The sequence below is a fragment of the Anolis carolinensis genome, chromosome 4 (assembly GCF_035594765.1).
Source record: "Anolis carolinensis isolate JA03-04 chromosome 4, rAnoCar3.1.pri, whole genome shotgun sequence".
Lineage (NCBI taxonomy): Eukaryota > Metazoa > Chordata > Lepidosauria > Squamata > Dactyloidae > Anolis > Anolis carolinensis.
In genome coordinates, this window is record NC_085844.1 from 123513265 (window position 1) to 123526191 (window position 12927).

Sequence of the window (12927 nt, forward strand, 5' to 3'; positions counted from 1 at the left end):
AAAGGAAAAATGTCTTTGATGCTTTTGTGCTTTGGAATTTGTAAACTTTTAAACAACCATGCATCATAGTAATTTTTAAAAACTGTACCCATACAGAAGTGTTTTTTTAGCACTATTACTGAATTGTTTTGTTAATTTGGAAGGGAAGGAGCGTGTGCTTTTTGAGCGGTGGATTCTTTTTCAATCCATGATGTTACACAGCTTGAAGCCTCCCATCCCTTCCAATGCTCCTGTGTTTGTGGGTGCAGACATGTGCACGCCTTTCCAGGATGAAGGAAACAAAACAACAACAACAGCAGCAGCAATGAGAAATGTGCTCCTGCCTCTTTAAGGCAACAATTACACCGGGAGGGGTGGAAGTAATGTTTTGACTGCTGGCATTTGTGGCCTCTTGGCTGTGTTTCATATTCATTTGCTTGCGTAAGAGGTGGACCGTCTTTACTGTAGCTACTGTTGCCATGGAGAGATAGCGGGGGAGGATTCCTAGGATCCCTAAGCTTGCAAGAGATTACGTCTGAGCATTGCTCCCTGAATAGCACATGATGTGGCGGGGCAATTCAGGTGCATTGTGGCACCGATAATGGGGGATGACCTGTCAGCTGTCGGGTAATGTGACTGTTTCCAATGCTCTCTAATGATCATAGACTACAAGAGAAGCAATAAGGCAGCGTGTAGGAGTCTGTTACAAAGAAGACTAGGTATATATATTTATTTGGTGCTGCATTTTAAACAATGTTGTATTCCATCTTTGGATCTAAAGGAGAAGTTTACTAGACTAGAGAGGGACATCATGAAAGGGAGAATCTATGTCTCTTGCTGTGGTTAAGGATTGGTGGTTACATGACCCAACTTTAAATATGCAAATTTTGATTAATATCTTTTGACAATTGGCTATAGTGATAATACTGTGGTGGTGATTTTTAAGCAGAGATGAATCGGTATTTATGTGGTGGCTGTTAGTAAACACTGTCTCAGTGCAGCGAGTGCCGTGTCAGGCATGAGGATTTTTTTTTTCAAAAGCATGAATGGAAGAAATGACAAAAATAGGCTTTGTCCGTTTTGGTAAGTTCTTTTGGTAATTTCTTTTTTAAAAATCTGTCATTTGCTATGGTCTTTGTTGGCAATCAAAGCAAGAATAGCTCCTGCTAATTGGGTCTCTTTAAAGCTCTGGGATATCTAGTTGTGAATTATCCTGCCTTCAAAATTATTATCAGATTTGAGGAATCAATTCTTTATCTGTGAGCTTTTTTCTTTAGTAGGTGTCTAAAATGATTGGTGAAAGAATGTTGAGAACTGCTATGTGTTGAAAATTGGTTGAGGAAATTTTCAAATTTGTTTTGGCCTTTATTTAGGTTCACCAGTTTTTTCTTTTATCTGGAACTTGGTTGTGATGTAGACATGACATCTGGAAGATGGTATAAATAAATACCAAATATTAAAATAAATTTACAGTAGTCAGACAAGAAAAGATGTGAAATAAAACAAATTTGCCTTCCACTTAAAAGGCATTTCACCTGTTTATTAATTTACTTTTTCTTCTGTGCTGTTAAAACTATAGGTTAATTATGTAGATCTGAAATTATTTTACACATAGAACCGTATTTATTCCTTTACTACACATTTTAAGAGATTATGTGTAATGTGAATACTAATTTGTGGGAATATATGGTGGAAATTCAGTTTTTTATATAAATGGTCATTGATTGTATTAAAATGCTCTGTGCAATAGTTCTTGTTTAGCATAGTGCTTATTGAGGGAATTTTTCATGTTGCATTTGAAAAAAATAAATACAGTAGAGTCTCACTTATCCAACACTCGCTTATGCAACGTTCTGGATTATCCAACGCATTTTTGTAGTCAGTGTTTTCAATGCATTGTGATATTTTGGTGCTAAATCCGTAAATACAGTAATTACTACATAGCATTAATGTGTATTGAACTACTTTCTCTGTCAAATTTGTTGTATAACATATTGTTTTGGTGCTTAATTTGTAAAATCATAACCTATTTTGATGTTTAACAGGCTTTTTCTTAATCTCTCCTTATTATCCAACATATTTGCTTATCCAACGTTCTGCCGGCCCATTTATGTTGGATAAGTGAGACTCTACTGTACTTGGATCTGTGTAGTGTGTACATTCAGTACATGGAATGAGAGTAAGAAGTATTGAATTTTGAAATAGCCTCTCTAAAAGGCTTGCTGTTTTATGAATAAAGAGGTAAATAATACAATCTAAAACAAAATAACAGTTAAAGAAATTCAAAATAACAGAACAGAAACAATTTCAAAGTTAACGCTACTTTTGGATTTGATATTTCAGCTATCTATTTTATAGAGTATTTTTTAAAAAATAGGAAATAAGTATTCACAAAAGTGAGCATATGTGGCTTACAGAGTCTTGATTTATTGCAATAGCATTATGCAATATCTCTTAAGCTGGTTAGTGTGATAAAGGAGGAAGAAATGATGGAATCTCATCCTAAAATAGTTTGAGTCTATAAATAGGTAATAATGCTTATAGCCAAAAATATGTTGCCGTTCGTAATCGGAAATGTTCTATAAGATTATCTGATAATATTAATACGACTTTCTCTGTGTGTACGTGTAAGATGAGCATTACTTGGCATGTATTTCTAGAAGAATAATGTCTTTAAAAGGGTGCATTTTGGTATAATGAATGTTTTTTGTTTAAAAGTGAATTTTCCAAAAGTAAAGTTTTTTGCCGAATATGCACGCAATTTTCTCACTATAATGTGTGTAAAGGACATGGGATTTTATAATATTAGCTTTTCTTGGAATGCATTTCTTTGTAAGTATTTTAACTGGATATTTGCTAGGGTAATGGGACTTATTTGGCAAATGGATCAAAATCAAGATTGTGTTACTTGACCTTAAAATTATTTTTGGCCGCATTAGGCATATGTTGCTGAAAGCAAAGAATGAATTGTTTGTTTGACAGCGACCTTTGACAGTGTAGGATTTCAGTAAATACTTCCTGTGGAAAGGAAGCAATGCATGACACATCTACTGATTTAGTTCCAAAGTTCCTCTGAAGCTTAATGGATTTGTGAATGGCCTCATCCATAGTATATTATGTATTTTTAACTGGGTAGTACTGCAAATCTGATTGGGATTCCTCAGCCAGTTGTAAGAATACTGAAAAGTACATGTCAGAACTCTTTTGTATCTCAATGGTTGTATATAGGCTAATACCTGTGAAAGATTAACACAGGGAATTTCCTTGCTAACAGCTTAGAACTAAGTGAGTCTGGGTAATGCTTCTAGCACTGTGGGTCACAGGCTGGACTTCTGTGTGTCACCCAAATCTTCCTTTTCCCCTTGTGCCAGGACATTTCCTTTTCCTCTGCTAATTCTTTAATCTCATCTATCTTAGTTCTGGAAAGAAGCTTGAAATCTCGATACTGCATTCCTAGTCCTTATTTTGTAGTGTGCTTTGTAGTAATCAGAATGTATATGAAGATAGATAAAAATAAAAAATCTGTTGGACACCGTATTTGAAAGCTATTTATGGGGTTGAAAGACAATCCTGTTAGCTCCATTGGCCTTCCACAGAGTACAAGTTGAGTATCCCTTGTCCGAAATCCTTGGAACCAAAAGTACGATAGGGTGGGGTGTTTTTTGGATTTTGGAATACATGTATTTGCATTTATTTACATAATGAGACATCAAAACCAAAATTCATGTGTGTTTCATATACACATAATACACATAGCTTGAAGGTAATTTTTTTGCAATATTATAAATATTTTTGTTGATTGAGACAAAGTTTGGGTATACTGAACCATCAGAAAGCAAAGGTGTCACACTATCTCAGCCACTTGTGTGGACAATTTTGGATTCTGGAATTCTGGATAAGGAATGCTCAACCTTTTTTGGAATTTATCAGTTTGTTCTGCTGCACAACTCTGAATTAAAGAGACACATACCCCATGCTTCTGACTTTTGCCCACACTACATCTTTAGGAACCCATCAGGCTCACATTGCTGTCTATGCCCACTGTTTTAGTGTCTTGTATTAAGCTCACCAAAATAAAAATCCAGGGAGAATCAGATTGACACATAGCTTGCTTTGTGCTCTGAGAGAGTAAAACACAAACAAAAAGTAGTTCTTCTATTGCCTCAAACTATGGCTATCAAAATGATCAGTGAGTGGCACAGAATGGAGAATAAAGATAAAACTCTTAATCCAGTTATAGCACAGCCTGGGAAGAGTTGAAGAGCATGTTACACTTTTACTTGACATCTGTTCGTATCATCCTACATGAAGTATTAAGTCAAGGTGTTTCTCGGGAGTACCTTGTCACTGGGGAAAACCATTGACCTAATTTTTAGCAGTCAAGGAGCTTACACATTGATGGTGAGCGATCAGCATTATAAATTAGATGGCTGTTTCAGGGATCACATTTTAATCTTATTATGATTTTGACAAATTTGAATAGCATCTAAGCTATATAACAAATGAATAGTAAGGCAAGATGTCTTTTTCCTGGCATGAAACTTGATTAATTTTATGCCATCTTTGCCACTTCAGATCGCAGGTTTTGTTTTCCTTTTCTGTTTTCTCATTTCTATTCAGAAATTGTATTGTTAGTCTTCCTGTATGCATCCTTGTGTATCAGTGCAAAGTACTGTGTCTTTTAGGGTAGCCAGACACAGATCTGTGTGGTGTGGTCTCTGGTAATTTGGTTCCCATTTTTCTGGTATGTTCCTCCTTTCCTTTTTTGTCCAAGGTATTTTATTCATGTGTGTATTCATCTTTAAACCGGGATTTTATTGTCTTAATATGAAACTATTTAATTGTGGTCTCAGTGCAGACATTGATTGAGGAATACTGATTTTAGGCTCTGCAGTGAGATACCGAATATTGCTGGTACTTTAAATAACAAAGCTGTCTTTAAAATTACAGTCAAAAATAATGTGTACACATTTCTCACACCTTGTCTTCTGTTCCAGTAACTCAAGAAGATTTCTGGTATGCTCCTTAAAATATTATAGAAGCTCTGTCTCATTTCTTTCCTTTCTGTTTCAGAAACCAGTCTAAATGTTTTGGTCTCCTGTGCTGCATAAACCAAGAGGGGTGACTTCATTGTAGATGGAGTTCAAACATCACCTTTTCACTCCCCAAAATTAGAACAGTTCATGAAGTATTTTAAGACCCTATTGCCCTCACCTCTACCTAATATTTATTGCCTTTAGTCTACCTAATACTTGAATTTAGGTCATTCACTTGACTGTGTGTTGTCTGGACCACTTTAGGTGTTCTTTGAGGAAACAGATTTTCTGGTCCCATTTCAGTCTGATTTCACACCACAATATTGACACTGAGGTGGCCTTAATTATACTTGGTGGGTGATCTATTCTGAGAGAAACCTGGGGAGGGCTTCTGAATTGATTTTCCTGAATCAATATTTGATACCATTGATCATAGTATCTCCTGGACTATGAGATGAGTGTAAGAGGCAGTGCCTTACAGTGATGCTACTTCTATCTACAGGCTAGTTCCGCAAATAATATTGAGAGATTTCCATTTTGCTTCATTGCTAATATGTCTTAGTATGTGCAAGGCTGGATTTTAGCCCTCATTTTCTTCAACATTTACAGTACGACCCCAATATCCATGATGGATATGTTGCCAGACTTTGTATGGACTCGTGAAACAGCAGGATTAAGTGAAACTTGTTGAAATGAAGGACTTCCAGTGCTGCAGGACCTAGCCAAGAAAGAACATTTTGATATTTTATTTATCCAGATGTGGATAAATGAAACTATAAATGCTGGTCGCTTAGATGTGGGGGTCCTACTGTATATAAAGCTGCTAGGTGAGGTTATTAGGAGCTATAGATCTGGGTGCCATCAGACTTTCAGCTTAAATTCTCCTTAGCATTGGGGTCAACTGGAGTTGTGCAGATGCTGGCCCAGTGCCTGGATGCTGTAATGATTTGGATGAGGGCCAGCAAACTGATACTGAATCTTGATAAGATGGAGCTTCTGTGGATAGGTAGCTATCAGGTCCAAGGAGTAGGTAAACAGTTCCTCCTTTTTATGAAGATTCAGCTTCAACCCTCTGTGTGCCCCCAAACTCATCACATGGGTGAGGATGAGAAACCTACCAGAATGGGTTTGGGATAGCATGAAGAGCTAGAGCAGCAGAGATTGAAAAGAAGTTCCATTCTGCTTCTTATGCAGCATCAACACCACACAGGCTTCAGGGCAGTTTGTGTGTGTGTGTGCCTTCAAGTCACCTGTCAACTTGAATTTCATAGTTTTCTTAGGCAAGGAATACTCAGAGGTGGTTTTTCCAGTTCCTTCTCTGAAATATAGCCCACATCACCTGTATTCTTTGGTAGTCTTCCATCTCAGTACTAACCAGAGCTGACTCTGCTTCTAAGATCAGATTGGATTTGGTGCTTTTATTTAGTTCAATGTCTATGTATTCAACTTAATGTGAGTTAAGAAATTGTCAAAGTAGAATTATATCTAGATCCTAATGTTGCTGTTCTCAACTAGTGTAGAATCCAGGAATTATTTGCTGAATGATAAGTCAATACTTCCATAAGTTCTACACAGGCAGTCCCCAAGTTGGCTCTTAAGTCGCTTTCGGGGTGGGGAGGGTGAGGTACAAATATGGCAAATAAATAAATAAGTTATGGACAAGACAGGTTCTGTAGGTTTTTATTTCAGTTGAATTTGTTTGTAAGTCAGAACAGGTACATGTTTGCAGTATTACTTCAGATATATATATATATATATATATATATATAGAGAGAGAGAGAGAGAGAGAGAGAGAGAGAGAGAGAGAGAGAGCATTTTCCTCATGGAGTAAACTACAAAACCACTGTACCAAATCACACAAAATTTGGCCACAAAAGACATAGTCATCCAATCTATGTCCTTCAATCAAATAAACCTTGAAATATAAAGTCCAAATAAAAGAAAACTGCCAAAAACACAAAGCGGGGAGGCAGAGAATGATGAGGAAGAGCCGTTCTCCACCTGGCTGCCAGTCAGAAGGGTAGGCCCTGCACCCTTTAGGCCCCACCTACTTAGTGTCATAGCAACCCCCTCAGCTACAATGGCGCCCAGGGGACATGCAGGGTTCACTTAGGCCTCTTCCACACTGCCTATAAAATACAGATTATCTGATTTAAACTGGATTATATGACAGTGTAGACTTAAGGACTTTCCACACAGCTGTATAATCCAGAATGCCAAGGCCGATAATCCACAGTATCTGTTTTGAACTGGATTATCTTGAGTCCATACTGCCATATAATCTGGTTCAGTTAGGGTGAATTTTATACAGCTGTGTAGAAGGGGCCTCTTATAATCCAGTTCAAAACAGATAATATAAGATTATAAATATAATATATAAAAATTACTGTGGTATAATAAAACAGAAAAATATCAGAACAGTAAATAAAAAACAACACTGAGAACAAGGGAATTGCAGACATGAAACAATCAGGGCCAGCTAACACCTCCCAAAGTGTTGTTACTAAAGATATGCTGCGTTAGATATACTGTAGTAGTCTTCAGGTAAAGATGGTATTGAGTAAATCAGCAATTTCTTTGATCATGTTTGTTGGCTTCTGGATATTGAATACGTATTTCAAGTTATACACAGAAATACAGAAGCTTTAGTGGTTATATACAGTACTATAGTATGAAAAAGCTTTTTTTTCTTTATAAAGCTCCCATGTCATATCACTGACTGAAATCAAACATCCCATTCTATTTCAATGTCGTGGAACGTGTGGTGGCCGCACAACTCCAGGCATTCTTGGTAGATACCGATTATCTGGATCCAGCACAGTCTGGCTTCAGGCCGGGGCATGGTACCGAGACAGCCTTGGTCGCCTTAGTCGATGATCTACGCCGGGAACTGGACAGGGGGAGTGTGTCCCTGCTGGTTCTGCTGGACCTTTCAGCGGCCTTCGATACCGTTGACCACGGTATCCTTCTGGGGCGCCTTGCCGGGATGGGGCTCGGGGGTACTGCTTTGCAGTGGCTCCAGTCCTTTCTGGAGGGTCGTTCCCAGATGGTGTCATTGGGGGACACCTGCTCGGCCCCACAACCCTTGTCTTGTGGGGTCCCGCAGGGCTCTGTATTGTCTCCCATGTTGTTTAACATCTACATGAAGCCATTGGGAGAGATCATCCGGAGTTTCGGAGTGCGGTGTCATCTGTACGCAGATGATGTCCAGCTCTGTCACTCCTTCCCACCTGTCACTAAGGAGGCTGTTCAGGTCCTGAACCGGTGTCTGGCCGCTGTGTCGGACTGGATGAGGGCTAATAAATTGAAATTGAATCCAGACAAGACAGAGGTCCTCCTGGTCAGTCGTAAGGCTGAACAGGGAATAGGGTTACAGCCTGTGTTGGACGGGGTCGCACTCCCCCTGAAGACGCAGGTTCACAGTCTGGGTGTTCTCCTGGACTCATCGCTGAGCCTGGAGCCCCAGGTCTCGGCGGTGGCCAGGGGAGCCTTCGCACAACTCCGTCTTGTGTGCCAGCTGCGCCCGTTCCTTGGGAGGTCTGACTTGGCCACGGTGGTCCACGCTCTGGTTACAGCTCGTTTGGATTACTGCAATGCGCTCTACGTGGGGTTGCCTTTGAAGACGGCCCGGAAGCTCCAACTAGTACAACGGGCGGCAGCCAGATTAATAACTGGGGCAGCTTACAGGGAGCGCACAACCCCCTGCTAAGCCAGCTCCACTGGCTGCCGATATGCTACCGAGCCCAATTCAGAGTGCTGGTCTTGACCTATAAAGCCCTAAACGATTCTGGCCCAATCTACTTGTCCGAACGTATCTCCTCCTATGAACCAGTAAGATCACTAAGATCATCTGGAGAGGCCCTGCTCTCGGTCCCACCTGTCTCACAGGCGCGGCTGGTGGGAACGAGGGACAGGGCCTTCTCGGTGGTGGCTCCCCGGCTGTGGAACGCCCTCCCTGGAGATATCCGACAGGCTCCTACCCTGCTGGGATTCAGAAGGGCTGTGAAAACATGGTTATGTGCCCAAGCTTTTGATGAGTAAATGACAAAGTTGACATGGACTGATTTAAGGATGAAGAATGAGGATCTCGGACGAATGGAATTAATTATATATACGTTTTTAAGGTGTTACAGTGTTTTTAATGTGTTTTAACGATGTTATTAATATATCTGTTACTGTTTTGTTTTTATGATTGTATTTTGGGCATTAAATTTTGCCAATTTTTGTAAGCCGCCCTGAGTCCCTTCGGGTGAGAAGGGCGGGATATAAATGTTGTAAATAAATAAATAAATAATTATACACAGAAATACAGCAGCTTTAGTGGTTATATACAATACTATAGTATGAAAAAGTTTTTTTTTTCTTTATAAAACTCTTATGTCATATCACTGACTGAAATCAAACATCCCTTTCTATTTGGCTAAGCAATTTTGCTTGGAGCTTTATATCCTCTATATTTTTGCTCTTTTGCATGTTTATGCTTAGCTTAGGTTCAAATTTAAATAGTAAAACCTCTAAGGGATATGGAAAAGTTCTCACTTGAGTGCTAAAGAAATCACCCAGAGCATATCCCATTCTCTAGAGGTTTCATTCAGGTTTTGATCAAACTTAGGCATCAAAAGATACCAGCATCTTCAGTCTATTCACTTAAGGAGTTGTTTATAACTTTATGGTTGTGTCATCCCAGATAATTGATTGGGAGTTTCTATTATTTTTTTAGTCTTTTGGAGCAAATAACACAAAGTCACGTTTTTCTGATATGGTTTGGGTCCCTATGATCTTGGTAGATACAAGAAACCATCTCTTCCACCCCAAACTTTCCTAGAAGTTAGAATATAGAAACCAAGTTTGTTAACTTTTTCCATGTGGTGATCTCCCAGTAACAAGATTATCAAAGGACTGAGGCCACTTCTTAATTTGGGCAGTTTTAATCCTCAAGGCTGACATATTTCCTGTTTCTCTGTTGCATCAGCTCATCTCATCTATTTTTGGTGTTAGGTTTATTTATAATTTTGTTCTGAAGTATTGAAAGCCTTTGTTTGCCTTTTATCATAGAAAGTCAGATAATAAATGTCCAAATTAATATACATTTTCGTTCAGAAGATAGTTGCTAGATAATATTGCTATACAGTAATAACCAGTTTCTTAAGGAAGTACAGTACTTGGTTTCTCTCCAGTTGCAACAGTGCCAAGATTGACTGTTTCCGATACGGCTAAAATAGTGCCTTAGGCTGCCATGCACCAAATTCTGCATTTCTACTAATTTCAAAAGTCCTGGGGTTTTAGTGGAAAAGTACTCTCCTCAACTCTGAAAATTTCATCCAATATCAATCAGTCTTCATCTCCCACTTCATTGTGTACATTTTTTAAAAGCTCCATGGTCCAGCCAGCCATATTGAAAAGTCAAACTGCTTTAACGTTTAGTAGTGTGAAGATTGTCTAAAAGGCTCGCCCCACTGACAGTTTGTCTATAATGTGGTGCAGGTCTTCCATTGATATATTAAAATAACAAAGCTTGTAAGACTTAACTTTGATTGTGTTTCTGCCTTCTTTCATGAGCCAGCTTTTTCTCATAGTAAACCTCTGTTTTAGCAGGATGATGGTAGTGTGAGAAATCCTTTATATACCTCATAGGTAAGGTTGGTAAAGGTTTTCCCCTGCCATTAAGTCCAGTCGTGTCCGACTGTGGGGGTTGGTGCTCATCTCCATTTCTAAGCCGAAGAGCCAACATTGTCCGTAGACACCTCCAAGGTCATGTGGCCAGCATGACTGCATGGAGTGCCGTTACCTTCCTGCCGGAGCGGTACCTATTGATCTACTCATATTTACATGTTTTAGAACTGCTAGATTGGCTGAAACTGGGGCTAACAGCAGGTGCTCACTCTGCTCCCTGGATTCGAACCTTTCGGTCCGCAAATTCAGCAGCTCAGTGTTTTTAACATGCTGCGCCATCGGAGGCTCCTTCTATACCTCATACACTGAGAAAATTAAGCTCAGTCCATCAAGGCTATCAAGCAGGGGATAACTCTTTTGGATTAATCTTTCATTTGCTTACCAAATTCCCAACACTGCCATACTTGTATGCCACAGTCTCATAATGGAACCCTAAAACTGGGAAAGCAGTGTTATAGCTGTGATCTCAATCTCAGAAAACTTTGCTTTGGATGTTGAGTAGTTTAAAATTATGAAAAGGGAAAACTGTTAGACAAGGATTAAAAGAACTAGCATGATGTAGTGGTTTGAGAGTTGGACTGAGCTATTCAGGAGACCAGACTTTGAATCACGGCTTGCTTATGGAAACCTGTTGGGCGACCTAAGGCAAGCCAGAGGGAGGCAATGGCAACTACCCCACCCGCTGAAAATCCCATAATAAGTTCACCTTTTAGGGTTGCCATAAATTGGAAACTACTTGAAGGCAACAGCAGATCATGTAGATAGAGTTAATATTGAAATACCTGTTATAAGTTTCCAGATTCCTTGCTTTCCTGATACAGCAAAAGGGTTGGACTTGATCGCCCATGGCGTCTCTTCCAGCTTTGTGATTCTGCTAAGTTTGATGTGTTGTCGAAGGTTTTCATGGCCGGAATCACAGGGTTGTTGTGTGTTTTCCAGGCTGTATGGCCATGTTCCAGAAGTATTCTCCCCTGTCGTTTCACCCACATCTATGGCAGGCATCCTCACAACCTCTAAGGATGCCTGCCATAGATGTGGGTGAAACATCAGGAGAGAATACTTCTGGAACATGGCCATACAGCCCGGAAAACACACAACAACCCTCTACTAAATTTGATCAAAAGCACCTGATGCAATTCATGGACAAGATCACCAGTTTTATTAGAAATCTTCTGCACACTTGTGTTTTTTTAAAATTAAGATTAATAACAAAACAAAAGATATCCAGCTATAATTAATCATGTTTTTCATGCATTATCCAAAAATGCTCTTGATTCTCAATTTGCAGCATTCCAGACTGTCAGGTTTGTCATCATGTTGCTTGTGATCAAGAAGAGAGTAGCTTGAAGCCTTTTTTTTTTTCCTGAGGAAGCTTGGACAGCTTGTAATTTAGCAAGCTCAGCCACCAGTATGGAAGTTTTGCCTATCAACATATGAATAGCTTCGATGCTGAAACCATTGCCCTTCGCTCAATATGGATTCTCTCTATGCAACTAAGGGGATACACACACCTCACCAGCAACAACATATTCCGCACATCGGACTCATGTACAGGTCGTCCCTCTCCATGTATTGAAGGAGATAGTAGCAAGAGGTGTATAACATAATTCTCTCTCTCTCTTTTGACCAAATAGGGATTATTTGTAAAGTCATCTGCAGATTTTCAGTAACTGGTGGATAGTGTGCCTTTGTTATCTATTGCATTCATGACTGTGTTAGAGCTGTTTAACATAATAGTGCAGATGTAACCTTTATGGCGTGTTTATGAAATGGTTTCTCCTGCTGCCAGGCAACTTATTTATTTTATCAATGAGATTGACATTAAGCTGGATTTTAGAAAATAACATTTTCCACTTGGAGACAAGGCAGCATAAAGACTACTTGGGGTTTGGAATAGGTCTAGTGTTTTTTTTTCAAGAGCCATCATTATGCAGTGGTCTGAAAGTTGAACTAGGACTCTGGAGAGCAGTGTTTGAATCTCCCCATGACCATAGAAATCCTCTGGATGACTTTTGGGCATGTCACACTCTCTCAGTCTCAGAGGAGAAAAAAGCAAGCCTACTCTGAACAAATTTTGCCAAGAAAATCCTGTGATAGGTTCACCTTAGAATTGTCTTAAATTGGAAAGGGCTTTAAGGCATACATCAATGACAGCTTCCTAGATATGGAGCCATGTTGGCACAATGGGTTAAAACCTTGTGCCGGCTGAATTGCTGACCTGAAGGTTTCCGGTTCCAAT

General features: G+C 39.4%; 1 protein-coding gene across 8 annotated transcripts in view; it reads left to right on the forward strand.

Moving 5' to 3' along the window:
- Positions 1-12927, forward strand: part of hivep1 (HIVEP zinc finger 1) — a 132153-nt gene that overhangs the window by 61732 nt on the left and 57494 nt on the right. The window contains exon 1 of one of the 8 annotated variants that reach the window (XM_062977732.1): positions 357-606. The exons of 5 other annotated variants lie outside the window; for them this stretch is intronic. In XM_062977732.1, coding sequence (XP_062833802.1) covers positions 588-606 — 19 coding nt within the window. In that variant the 5' untranslated portion in view covers positions 357-587. 2 more of the 8 variants (XM_062977725.1, XM_062977731.1) reach the window with 2 other exon arrangements.